The following is a 14,037-nucleotide window of genomic DNA, read 5'->3' on the forward strand; positions in this document are numbered from 1 at the left end:
TCACACAGTGGCCAAAAATACTAGGTGCTATCAGGAGGTCTAGCAGTGGGGCCAGGACAGTAGAAGCCCTCCCACTGTTGCCCCCCCAAGCACCAAGAATACCGAGTATCAATGTCCAAGACATAAAAACATAAGAGAAGCCAATGTTGGATCGGGCCAATGGCCCATCCAGTCCAACACTCTGTCACACAGTGGCCAAAAATACCAGGTCCCATCAGGAGGTCCAGCAGTGGGGCCAGGACACTAGAAGCCCTCCCACTGTTGCCCCCCCCAACCACCAAGAATACAGAGTATCACTGTCCAAGACATAAAAACATAAGAAAAGCCAATGTTGGATCGGGCCAATGGCCCATCCAGTCCAACACTCTGTCACACAGTGGCCAAAAATACTAGGTGCTATCAGGAGGTCCAGCAGTGGGGCCAGGACACTAGAAGCCCTCCCACTGTTGCCCCCCCCCAAGCACCAAGAATACAGAGCATCCCTTGCAGCTCAAAACCACATTCAAATACCCCGGGGTAATGCCATACTAACTGCAAAGTCACCCCTGAACGGCCATAAAACAGCCATAAATCTATGCAGAAGATACCATAAAACCCGATGATCAAAGAAAGTGAAAGCGGCATGCAAATGCAGAGGGGAATTTCTGCTTCAACGTGGGCTTGCTAAAACATCACACGGAAAAGCCAATGCAAAATCGTCCGCTATTGCCTCGACGACGACGCAGGAAAGGAGAAACTCCCTCTTTGATAACTGTCCTTTTGAAGAAAAAAAGTTACCCTAGAGGAGCCACAGATCAGCAAGAGTACTGGAAAGGGGGGGGGGATGAAGTATACAATATAGTGTCTAGAAATATATAGTGTTGTCTCCAGCCTCCATGGTGACAAGGAATACCATTCCCCGGAGACAAAAACAGAAGTTGCCGCCTAACCCGGACTGCAAACCTTTCACACTTCGAGAGAACAAGCTGAAAACACCTTCAACACCTTCCACTATTTCAGTACCATCAGAGTAGTTCAGCTTGAACCCCGTGGGCCCAGCCTGACTGTGCCGCCGTTCCGTCTCATTAGAGTTGAGGCACTCAAAAAAGCAAGCGGCTGAGTGACAGCAGCCACGGCTCTGCTGTATAGCTATAGCCAAACATACAGGATTGTGTACAGAGACAGCATACAGGGCAAGAGATCCCGCTGATTAGTAACACCGGGGTGCCCAGCAATGCTCCCTCTAAGCCTTGTGAGTCTTGTGAGCAAAAATTCTACTTTTTGAGCCACTGGCATTCAAGTTGTGAGCTGGCGATTTGGCTACTGCATCAATTAGTTTGCTCTGGAGCCAGCGTTCCTGAGCTACGACAAAAATGTGAGCTGGAGGCTAAAAAACTGTGACCTAGCTCACACTAACTCAGCTTAGAGGGAACACTGGTGCCCAGCCCGTCTCCTTCCCAGCCACCGATCCATATCACCAAGTACTTCTGCCTTCTAACCTTCATAAACACGACATTGCGAACACGTTCAAATTCTATTATACCGAGCCGCTTTTACTTATATTTATTGTATTTAGGTAACGTTGTTTTATGGATCGATTGTTTTATCTGTGTTGGTTGTATTGATGCTGTGAGCCGCCCTGAGCCGCTTCAGCAGAAGGGCGGGATAAAAGTCGAACAAATAAATAAAATAAATAAATAAATATTAGTTGCTCTAGATTTTCCGGGCTGCATGGCCGTGGTCTTGGCATTGCAGGACCTGACGTTTCGTCTACAGCATCCTCACAAAATGCCCTACATCTTACAATAGCACTACGGATAAGACCAGAATTTCAACAGCCTATCCATAAGCAAAAGAACCTCCTCAGGAAAGCTCCTCCATTAGCATGTCACAGCCTGGGGAACTCCTACAAGATAATGACTCAGCCCTACCCCACCTTCCTGAGTAAATATAAATCACCTGCCTACCATTTTTCTTCTCACCTTGACACAGAGAGTACTCCATCTTTCTGTGTTATACCTCTGAGGATGCCAGTCACAGCTGCTGGAGAAACGTCAGGTCCTGCAATGCCAAGACCACGGCCGCAGAGCCTGGAAAATCTACAACGACTAATGAACTCTGGCTGTGAAAGCCTTCGACAACACATTCAGAATCACTGATACAGATCCTAAGACTCACATTCTGGAACTATTTCATACAATACACAGCAAATGTGGTTGCCCATGGACTCTAGACTTAGGCGGGAGCTGCTGTTGAATGAACTGGTGGGCTATATGAATTTGCAGAGATGTACTTAGCCTCTCTGAGACGTTACCTTTGGGGGTATCCAACCGCACGATACAGCCATGATTCTCGTGATACACACGGGGGACATTTGGGCAGAATCAAGCACCACACATCGGACAGTGCTTGTTTCCGACAAAATGGCAACTGCTCCCGGTACGTGTGGCCGGATACTCCCAATCGTAATATCTGAAGAAGGCTACGGTCACATCGATATTTCCGGATACGCCCCTTAAAAGAAAAGTCATCTGCAGATGGTGCTTGTAAGATGAATGCAAAAGGTCACATCAAGAACCATTCCAAGACCCAATGGAGCGTGTTCATTACTGTACGGAAGCAGAGCTGCTGAAGTCATTACAACGACAGCTACTGCAAGCAGCAGCTGGAAAAGACAACGTTCTCAGAGCAGTATTTGAGTGGGTGGACAGTCCCACCGTACAGTCTGAATAAAACCGCCGCAGGCCAAATTCCCTATGGTTCTACTTCAATATGATGAGAATATCTGTCATGATTTGATGGGGACGCTCTACAAATCCCATGCAAAGTCATAAAAATACACATGCACACAGATAGATAGATGATATAGATAGATAGATGATTAGATAGATAGATAGATAGATAGATAGATAGATAGATAGATAGATAGATAGATAGATAGATAGATAAGATCCTACTTACAGCCAACCATCATCATGGCCACCGAAAATATCTTCTCTCCGTCGGTGGTTGGAGCAATGTTCCCAAATCCTATTGTCGTAAGGCTTGTCATGGTAAAGTAGAGAGACGTTATGTACAGCGAGTATTTATTGGGGCCTCCCTCCCATTGCCCTGATCCGGTCGTGTTGTACCGATACGGCATCCCAATGCTCTCGGCCAACTGGAAGAGCCAGCTGTCCGTCTTGATGGAGTTCGTGATCTCATCGATGACCTCGTAGTCCCCGATGCTGTACCAGATGCATGCCAGCCAATGAGCCACTAGTCCGAAGACGCAGACCAAAAGGACCAGCACGGCGGCACCGTATTCTAGATAGTGATCCAACTTCCTGGCGACGCGGCCCAACCGCAGAAGGCGTACCACTTTTAAGGAACTGAAGAGGCTGCTGATCCCCTACGGAAGGAACAAAGATCATTTACTTTTGGTGTATTGAATGACGCAACCGGGGGAGGACTGGGTCATTAAAATAGCCCTTTGTGGTTGGAGAAGCCTATGCCCATTGTCATCATTGCTGTGACCCTACCACACTGCCAGCACCAGAAAAGCCACTTGGCTCAGCTTGCTCCTGGCCACTAGTGGTCCTCCAAGAGAAAAGAAGGAGGAGGAGGCAATTGGATTTATAGCCTGCCCTTCACTACCTCAGAGTGGTTTACAATCCCTTTCCCTTGCTCTTCCACTGAGTCACAGCCCCTCCCTCAGTCCCTATGAGGAAAGGTTGAAGGACCTGAGGTTGTTTAAACCTAGAGAAGTCTGGGACAGGATAGCATCCAGTCCCTACAGGGCTGTCCCATGCAACTTGGCCAAGAGTTGATCTCTGCTACTTCAGAAGGCAAGATTACAATCTACAGGCTTCAGTTAGAGGAGGATGGGTTTTGGTTGGATGTTTGGAGAAACTGCCTCCTGGCAATCCAACCATGGGATGCAATTGTAACCACTTCACCAAACTGGCTCTCAAACAGCCCACCAGGATCTTTTCCAGTAGGTGAAACAAAACACGCTGACACGCAAAGATTTCTATGTTCTGACTACTTTTCATCAACTCTTGTTTTCTTGGGATCATATTAAACCCGGGTAGGCTTTCAGTGTTGCCCACTGGGGGCAGAAGATATACTATCCCTTGCTCCTGTTGCCCATTGGCACTGTGGAGGTTGGCAGGAGAAAAAAAAATCAACATTGGGTAATGGCGTTACATCGCTTCTGGGGAAAACTTGAAGCCATGTCACACCACTCTAGGAATCACCAGAAACTCTATGGTAAAACCATAGCATTTCTAGGTTTTCCTAGAGCAGCATGATGTCACTTTCAGGTCTTCCCTGGAAATTATGTAATGTGGTCACCCAACGGTGCCCCCCACCATGTCCCTGCCTCACTGGACTTCTGCCAGGATTAGGGATGTGTGAACATGCCTTTTTTTCGTTTATTCTTGGTTTGGCATGGTTGTTTGTTTATTTTACAAGCCCTTTTATTTTACCCATTTTCAATGCCGGTGTTCCTGGTTCGTTCCGTTCATTTATGCTGTTCTAATGTAACCAACACAAAAAGCAATATTTAAACATGGCAAATGTAATAAAACCTCCTGCAAGGAAAGAGAAAATGGCACAAGAACAAACTCTCCTGGGTTCGGTTCACACAAAGAGGAAGCAAAACCAGACTTGATTTTCTAAGTCAAAATGGTGGGGTTGCAACCTTTACTGGTATCTCTGTCCAAGATCAACAGGATTTAGGTCAGTAATCTGGCTTCAGTCAGTATGTAAAGGGCTCCTACTCAAGTACAGTTAGTTGAGCTTGAGAATCCTATCAACTTTAACTGCTAGATCTCCGTCCAGTAGCAGTAACCAACGAGATTTTGGTTCCATAAGAACGTAAGAGAAGCCAATGTTGAATCAGGCCAATGGCCCATCCAGTTCAACACTCTGTCACACAGTGGCCAAAAATACCAGGTGCCATCAGGAGGGCCAGCAGTGTGGCCAAGACACTAGAAGCCCTCCCACTGTTGACCCCCCCAAACACCAGGAATACAGAGCATCTCTTGCCCCAGACTGAGAGTTCCTATCTATACGTATACTTCTGGACTATCCAGCCTAGAGCAGGGGTCCCCAACGGTGTGCCCGTTTCCTGGTGCTCGACGAGTTTTTGTAAAAAGTGGGACAGATTGGCTTTTGCCCAGCAGGGCTTTTGACTGGCCGTTGGGTATATCGGATTGCTGTGCAGATTTTAAGAACATAAGAGAAGCCAACGTTGGATCAGGCCAATGGCCCATCTAGTCCAAAACACAGTGGCCAAAAATGCCAGGTGCCATCAGGAGGTCCAGTAGTGGGGCCAGGGCACTAGAAGCCCTCCCACTGTTGTGCCCCCCCCCACAAGCACCAAGAATACAGAGCATCCCTTGCTCCAGACTGAGAGTTCCTATCTATACCTTGTGGGTAATATCCACTGATGGACCTCTGCTCCATATGTTTATCTTATTCCCTCTTAAAGTCGTCCATGCTTGTAGCCGCCACCACCACCTCCCGTGGCAGAGAATTCCATGTGTTAATCACTCCAAGACTCTCAAAAGCTCATACCCAGAAAATCTTATTGCTCTCAAAGGTGCGCTGGACTCAAACTGAGCCATTCTACTACAGACCAACAGAGCTACCCTAAAACTATCTCCACAGAGCTTGGCCAAGCTCAAATTAGTCAAGCCTAACTGGAAACACTGGTTTCAGTGGAACCTAAGAATGACTAACTTCAGTTGGACCAGATCCTGAATTGAATATTTTAGCCATAGGCCATGCCACAACAAACCTCAAACAATGCAAAGGGGAGAACAGGCATGACCATCAACTTAAAACCAATACAAGATGAAATCCAAGAATCATTTTTATGACCAAATGAAGTACATTTTATTAGTTCAATAAAAAGTGTATACCTTCAGGCTTTGTATCAGTTCATGGAAGGTGCACACAAGTATTCCAAACAGAATAAAATATTGTTCCATAATATATTGTTCCCAGGCTGCCGCGCTACCACCAGGCCCAGCCAGAGGTAGGTGTGTTCGCTGCGCTTGCGCATAGAATGCTGTTTTTCTTTGGGGGGAATTAACCACCCCCTTGTATTTTTTTAAAGCATCTGAGATTTTTCTGCGTCCCTGGAGAGTCCCCCAAGTGTGCAGAAAGATCTGTTTGGCCCCCATGTGACCCCAATCCACAGATTTAGATATCCGTGGACCGTAGCCATCGGTGGCTAATTGTACATCGATTCTTTGATCATCTAAGTGTAGTATGAATGGGAATATAATGATTTTTATATATGGGTTATTTCTTCTTGATTGTACATATTCATATTTCTCGGGTTTTTATAGATTTATTCTTTAAGTAATATTTTATTAGGATGTTAGAAAGGCCTGTTATATAGAAGGCTTTTCTCTTGTAGGTCTGATATTGTTAGCAACATAATAGGTACAAAATTCATGATTCTGTAGTTCTTAGGGCAAACCTTTCAATGTCTGGGTCAGATAAGATTTTAGTCTCGTATCAGTAATGAATACTTTTGTTTAGGTGAGAACAAGCTTTAGCCAATATGCCTTAGGTCATGTCAAGTAAATATGTGATGCTATTGCATAAAGACACCTTTCTTACATTTGACCAATAAGGAGATTTTTATGTAAATATTGTTTAAGTTATTGTAACCAATTATGCCTTTTGAATATTATTCCCATGATGATGGTATGATGATGTCATTTTAAGTATTTAACTTTATGTATTTCCTGAATATGTTCAGAATATGCTCAAGAAGAGGATGAAGAAAAAAAGAAGAAAGTTGTCAATATTTGGTTAACTATTTGGTCTAATTGTCTTCCTATTAATTGAGGCATTTTTCCTGATTATGCTGAGAAGAAAGCAATCAGTTTTGATGGGTCCTTTGGCCTAACTGTTTTCCATATTTCATTACAATAAAATACAAGAACTTCCTCCTCATTTGACTTCATTTTTGACATGGAATCTAATATGTACAACATAAGGGACCCTATACGCTCTCAGATTTACCGAGAAGAGATCAGCAATTGTACACAAACTCTATTATTCTCATGTTTTTCCTGCGTGCTCCAATTATGTAAAGCTGCAGTTGTTACTAAATGCGTGTCCTCATTTCTCAAGAGCTACGAAAAGAATTATTTCCATTTACAGGAAGGACGTCTTTGTCCACTGCCTCTCTCTGCACTTCACACTCCAGGAAACGGTGTTCTCGATTTCGGGGTGAACGGAGAACAAAGATCACACCGACTGACATTGTGTAACACCCAGGTTCTCACACACACAAAAATGACTGTCCGAGACACCTTCACTGTTGAAAGTGCCTGCATCCATTTTTATTCTGCAAAAAAACACCCCCCTGCTGATTTAAAAGCCACTATGATGTTTGTTCTTTTCGATTAAGGACATATTAGGGGGTGAACTGAATTGTCTGCCAATATTCTATCGCAGTTCAAAGTCTTCCTCAACAGCTGCCATGTGGGAATGGGCACTCTACGCACTGCATGGTGCCATAGTGTCTGTGCACATATGTTTATGCATATGCACAAGATGCATCCGCTTCTGCGCTCAGGGACCACACTTCTGGAGACTCTGGAGAGGGCACCAAAGCCCAAAGGATGAGAACATTAACAGCTCTCACTGACAGTGCTCTGAGCAGTCTCCCCAAAGGCAAAAATATCTGCCATCTTCAGGGGTCGTTTCGTAGGAAAAGAGCTAGGGGAACTCATTAGCATAACTCATTTGCATATGCCACACCCCCTGACATCACCAGAAATGTGTCATAAGGCCACACACACCGCCCCCATGAGGGGCCCGGCGGTGGACCTGCAAGGCCGGCGGGAGTGCAAGGAAGCCCCGCGAAGGCCCTCCCAGGCCCCAGGCAGGCAGGGGTGGGGAGAGGCAGGGAGGAAGCAACTTACCCTCTTCTCCTGCCTCCTCCTGGCTGAATGAGGGCCGGAAGCGGGGCAGCCGGAAGCAGGGGGCGGGGCTTCGTCATGTGCCCCGCCCCCCGGACCTCACCCGGGGGAACTCCGACCCCCCGCGACCCCCCCTGAAATGACCTCTGGCCATCTTAATTATTCAACATGTTTGAGTCTCTTGTAATTCTCTTGACTTTGCTTCTTTGGACTTTTATGTAGGCTTCTGAACTCCGCTGTCTTTTAAAATTTGTTCTTAAAATGCTTTGTTAGACCCTGCCACAAACCCCGGTGCCAACTGTGACCTCGTGTCCACCCAAGTGATTCTAGTGTAAGGACCTATGATTGCTGTCAAAAAGACAAATTGCTGGGTTCGAGAACAAATCAAGCCTGACCTTTCCCTAGAAGCTAAAATGAAGAAGGAGGAGGAGGAGGAAGAGGAGGAGGAGGAGGAGGAGATTGGATTTATACCCTGCCTTCACTATTTGAAGGAGACTCAGAGTGGTTTACAATCTCCTTTCCCTTCCCCTTCCCACAATAGACACTTTGTCAGGTAGGTGGGGCTGAGAGAGCTCCCTCAAGGACTGCTCTTGAGAGAACGGCTCTGAAAGAACTTGCAATTGACCCAAGATCACACCAGCAGCTGCATGTGAAGGAGTGGGGAATCAAACCCAGTTCTCCCAGATTAGAGTCTGCAGTTCTCCCAGATTAGAGTCCATGCTTCTAACCACTACACCAAACCAATAGGGTCACCATAAGTTAGAAGTGACTGGACAGCACTTAACATTCACACATGATTGCTGATGCCAGCTTGGGAGATGCCTGATTTTGGGGTACCTTTGTAGGTATATGAGGAAGTCACACCCGCAGCTGCATGTGGAGGAGTGGGGAATCAAAGCCAGTTCTCCCAGATTAGAGAATGCTTTTTATGATGTAAAGGCAATAATTTGGCTTTTCCCAGATATCAAGAAATGCATGGGCTTAAGTGATCAGAGTTAATATAAAGAATTACCTGATTGTATAAGTAGAATTATTAATGTAATGCAATAGTATCTGTAGAAGTAATTGTAAGCACTGTTTTCTTTTTTCCCTTTGTACCCCTTTGTACCCCTTTCCCATTTCCTATCCCCCTATCCCTTTCCCTTTACAAAATTCAATAAAAATCTAAAAAATGAGAGAGTCCGCGCTCTTAACCACTACACCAAACTGACATACAGAAGTTGTCGAAGGCTTTCACCACCGGAGTTCATTAGCTGTTGTAGTTTTTCCAGCTCGTATGGCACAGAGAGTACTCCATCTTTCTGTGTTATACCTCTGAGGATGCCAGTCACAGCTCCTGGCAAAACGTCAGGTCCTACAATGCCAAGACCACGGCCATACAACCTGGAGAATCTACAACAGCTAATGACATTCAGAAGATGTGTTCCTTTACACAGCCCTGTCATTTATCAGAAAAGTTTCCCTACGGAGTTTTCCAGTAGCGGCAAATGGCCGTGCACGCATCGTCTGCTTGCTCAGTTCTTAAAGGTAGGACATATGTCTAACCACCGAAACTTAATTAGCCATTACTGTGAGTGTCACATGCCATTAAGTACTTCTGAGAGAGCTTTTGGTTGGGTGCCTCTGGGTTCTTCTTCTTCCCACGTTCAATAGCCATATGCCTCACGTCGGGAGTTTTTCAAGCCCTGATAGGGAATCAGAGGCTCTTAATTTAGTACAGTCTACAAGAACCGTAACTGGTTTCTGCATTCTGAATCATTAGCGTTCAATTATAGGAGCATTCCAACAAAAGGATTCCTCTGCAGACGATTCGCCTGCCCGGGATGATTCATTCGGCAGAAAGCGATGAAGCGAGCATACTTCCCTTCCGTGCCAAGTTTAAATTGCCCTTTTTTTCCCTACGCATCATTATCAAATCAGTCTAGTCAAAATGTTGCCTAATTATATTACAGAGCCGTAAAACGCTGGAGTTTATTTTCGGCATCGGAATAGAGCTGGAGCTCTTGTACGTGTCGGCGATGTTTCTTCTTAACCTTACAGAAAACTTAAAAGGGAACACGATCATTTGGGGTTTGCCGCTGCCAAATGCTACATCCGGGGTCAGCAACTGGAGGCTACAGAGTCAAGCACAGCCCTTGAGGATAGCAGCTGGCCAATCAGAGGAAAGAGAGTACAGCAACCGGCGCAGTTGACTTTGGGAAGTCGGGGTTGACCTGACTCTCACAGGGGATATGGGGGGGCACAACACCATGTGATTTCTGGTAGAAAATCTAGAAGTGACAGGGTAGCTCTAGGAACCAACAGAAACTCTATGGTAAACCATAGAATTTCTGGCAATTCCTAGAACTACCCTGTATCACTTCCAGTTTTTTTTTAAACCAGAAAAGACATGATGCCACAATCAAAATCACTTTAAAAAATTCTCCTGCCACCACTCAGAATAGCAGCAGGTAGTGGGAAGGCAGGGAATCCATGCCCCCACCAGAGGAATGGGACCCCTAGGCTGACCATATCCCACCACTGTATGTCTAGTACAGGAGCTGCCAGCCTTTTCATTAATAAGAGTTACTTCCAATTGACCTAAAATATTCTGAATAGCTACCCCTCTAGCATGTGTCCTGAGTTCCGTTTGGTCCTAACAGTTGAACACGGACTAGAAAGAGCACCAGAAATGAAGCTATTGGCTAAGCAGCACCGAGAAAAATCCTTGAAACAAAAGCTGTCTTTTATAAAAGAGCCTAGAGCAGATCTTTCTGTGATATTTTCCTGGGTCTTCTTGCAGAGGAGGGAGAACTTGCACCTGAATAAAACTTGGCCTTAAAGGTGCCACTAGACTGTTTTGGACTGGGGGGAAGGGGGGGCTTTGCAGCTTACCTGGCTGCTTCTTGCTCTGACTGAGGGCATCTGGGAGCAGGGAGTGGGGCTTGTTGCATGTGGCCCCCCCCCCACGGGCTCTTTCCTGCCAGAGCTCCGCTCCTGTGCACTCCTGCAGGAAATGACCCCTGCTTGTTCCCACCATTGAAAAACTATGTTTCATCTCCGAGCGGTCTAACTAAACCAGAATGCCACAATTTACCTCTAGCCTGCCCCATCCTGAAGACTTAAGGTAAATGTAAAGGTTTCCCTTTGCTCGAAAGCCAGTCGAATCCGACTCTAGGGGGCGGTGCTCATCTCCGTTTCCAAGCCGAAGAGCCAGCGCTGTCCGAAGACTTCTCCGTGGTCATGTAGCCGGCATGACTAGACGCCGAGGCGCACGGAACGCTGTGACCTTCCCACTGAACAAGGTAGCAATAATAGATGGCTATTTCACACAGTAAACTCAGAATGCAAAGGGCATTGGAAGCGCATTATCCAGCATGTTCTCAGAGTTCCATAAGTGCCCACAGTGGTTGTAGGACATAGGACAAGTCCCGCTTTTACCAGCGATTCAAGTAAACATCCAGCATCCATGGAGACATGTGGTCTAGGGTTGCCAAGTTCCAGGCGGAGGCCAGAGTTCTCCTGGGAATTACAACCAATGTCGAGACCACAAAGATCTGTTCTCCTGGAGAAAATGGCGGATTTGGAGGAAGTACTCTGGCATTACATTTCTACTGAACTCCCTCCCTCCCCCGTCAGCACCTTCAAATCTCCAGGAATTTCCCAAGCCAGAGGAAGCAACCCTTCATTCTTTACTACAACATGTGATGAAAATGTGGGATTTCATGCCAGAGGATATAGCCATGGCCAAAGGCATCGGCAGCTTTAAAAGGAGATTAAAATTCGTGGATGATGGGTCAATGTATGTATTTATTCTTCCGATTTCTATTCCGCTCTCCCCCACTATCGTGGGGCTCAGAGCAGATTACAACATATAATAAGCCATTTAAAATACAGTCAAACCCATATATTATTACAAATTCAGGTATATAGAATTAATCAGATGTTGTGTAACTGCATCAATCCTAAATGAAATCAACCCTGACTGTTCCCTGGAAGGCCAGATAATGAAACTGAAGCTCAAATACTTTGGCCACCCAATGAGAAGGGAGCACTCACTGGAGAAGACCCTGATGCTGGGAAAGATTGAAGGTCAAAGAAGACGGGGACGGCAAAGGATGAGATGGTTGGACAGTGTCATCGACGCAACGAACATGAAATTGAGCAAACTTCGGAGGATGGCGGAAAACCGAAAGGCCTGGCAAGATCTGGTCAATGGGGTCGCGAATAGTCGGACTCGACTGTGCGACTGAACAACAAAAAAGGGGGGGGGAGGCAGGAAGAACTATATAGACGGGAACTCCCCTGGACTCACTCATATGCTTGGTGGTACATCTCCATTTTACAGGCCCTGTGGAATTGAATGAAGTCCCGCAGGGCCCAGATTTCGCTCAGAAGTGCATTCCACCAAACTGGGGCTATTGCCGAAAAGGCTCTTGCTCTAGTTTAGGACAGGAGAATATTCCCTGGCCCCAGGACCATCAGTGTGTTAACTGAAAAGCGGAGTGCTCTTTGGGGGGGTATGCCAGGAGAGGGGGTCCCTTTCTATCAGTGGCTACTAGCCAGGGTGACTAAAGGGAACCTTCACATTCAGAGGCAGTACAGCCTCTGATTCCCAGTGCCAGGAGGACAGCTTTGGCCTCTATGCCCTGTTGTTAGCTCTCCAGAGGAACTGGTTGGCCACAGCGTGAGACAGGAGGCTGGACTAGATGGACCCCTGGTCTGATCCAGCAGGGCTCTTCTGATGTTCTAATGAAGGCCTCGGCCTCTCTGCCCTGTGGCTGGCCCTCCAGAGGAACTGGTTGGCCACAGCGTGAGACAGGAGGCTGGACTAGATGGACCCCTGGTCTGATCCAGCAGGGCTCTTCTGATGTTCTAATGAAGGCCTCGGCCTCTCTGCCCTGTGGCTGGCCCTCCAGAGGAACTGGTTGGCCACAGCGTGAGACAGGAGGCTGGACTAGATGGACCCCTGGTCTGATCCAGCAGGGCTCTTCTGATGTTCTAATGAAGGCCTCGGCCTCTCTGCCCTGTGGCTGGCCCTCCAGAGGAACTGGTTGGCCACAGCGTGAGACAGGAGGCTGGACTAGATGGACCCCTGGTCTGATCCAGCAGGGCTCTTCTGATGTTCTAATGAAGGCCTCGGCCTCTCTGCCCTGTGGCTGGCCCTCCAGAGGAACTGGTTGGCCACAGCGTGAGACAGGAGGCTGGACTAGATGGACCCCTGGTCTGATCCAGCAGGGCTCTTCTGATGTTCTAATGAAGGCCTCGGCCTCTCTGCCCTGTGGCTGGCCCTCCAGAGGAACTGGCTGGCCACTGCGTGAGACAGGATGCTGGACTAGATGGACTACTGGTCTGATCCAGCAGAGATCTTCTTATGGTCTCATATGAGAACAGTCAGGGTGCCTGAAAAAGGGTTAAAAAGCACTTTCATACCTAAGCTGTTCTCTTTGAAAAAACAGGCTCAGCAAATGTATTTAAAAAGTATTTCTGTACTCTTGCTGTGTCTTGGAATATGCTGTTCAGTACAGTAGAGTTGCTGCCGGTGTCTGTTCATTAACTGTTATCAATCACTTGAGCTTATGCAACTCTTTAATATGTTTATTATGTTTACAGTTTTATCACTGCTTGTTTTCATAGTTGTTTTAAAACTGTTCGGTGCTTTGCTGGGAGCATATGGAACAGGGTTTTAAAATTGCTTACATACATAGGCGTAGAGTTCAGGGGGGCGGAGGGGCGGGGGCTACCTCCGAAATTTTCCGGGGGGGTCTCAGCCTCCCCCGGGGCTTGAAGAGAAGCCTTTTCATTCCGCCGTCCGTAGACCTGAGGGACCGCGATCCCTTCCCTGTGCCTATTCCGAGTCCCGCAGACTGAGATCGGCCTCCCCTGCGCAAAACCTCCTCCACCAAACCAAACTCCCTCCCTCCCTCCTTCCCGCTACTGAATCCCTGTGCACGGCGAAAGCGGGCACCCAGGCCAGAACCGGCTCCGCTCACTTCCTTTCCCCTCCCTGACCTGTCCTGTTTGCTTCGCCCCCCCTTCTTTCCTGGCTCGCCTTCGGCGCTGGCAGCCGGGCCCCCCCCCCCAGCCCCATCCGCCTCCAGCGACGTGTCTCTCTCTCCCCTTCTCCCCAAGCCCCTACCGGGAACTT

The 14,037-nt window shown here is 47.2% G+C and overlaps 1 protein-coding gene across 1 annotated transcript in view; it reads right to left on the reverse strand.

The window, feature by feature from the left end:
• The window catches only part of KCNH5 (potassium channel, voltage gated eag related subfamily H, member 5), a 353,468-nt gene that overhangs the window by 205,664 nt on the left and 133,767 nt on the right, over positions 1 to 14,037 (reverse strand). Inside the window, exon 7 of the mRNA XM_015426065.1 lies at positions 2,941 to 3,370. Within this exon, the coding sequence (XP_015281551.1) occupies positions 2,941 to 3,370 (430 nt within the window). The remainder of the gene's footprint in view (positions 1 to 2,940; positions 3,371 to 14,037) is intronic.

Source organism: Gekko japonicus, unplaced genomic scaffold (genome assembly GCF_001447785.1).
Source record: "Gekko japonicus isolate JY-2015 unplaced genomic scaffold, Gekko_japonicus_V1.1 scaffold22, whole genome shotgun sequence".
Classification (NCBI taxonomy): domain Eukaryota; kingdom Metazoa; phylum Chordata; class Lepidosauria; order Squamata; family Gekkonidae; genus Gekko; species Gekko japonicus.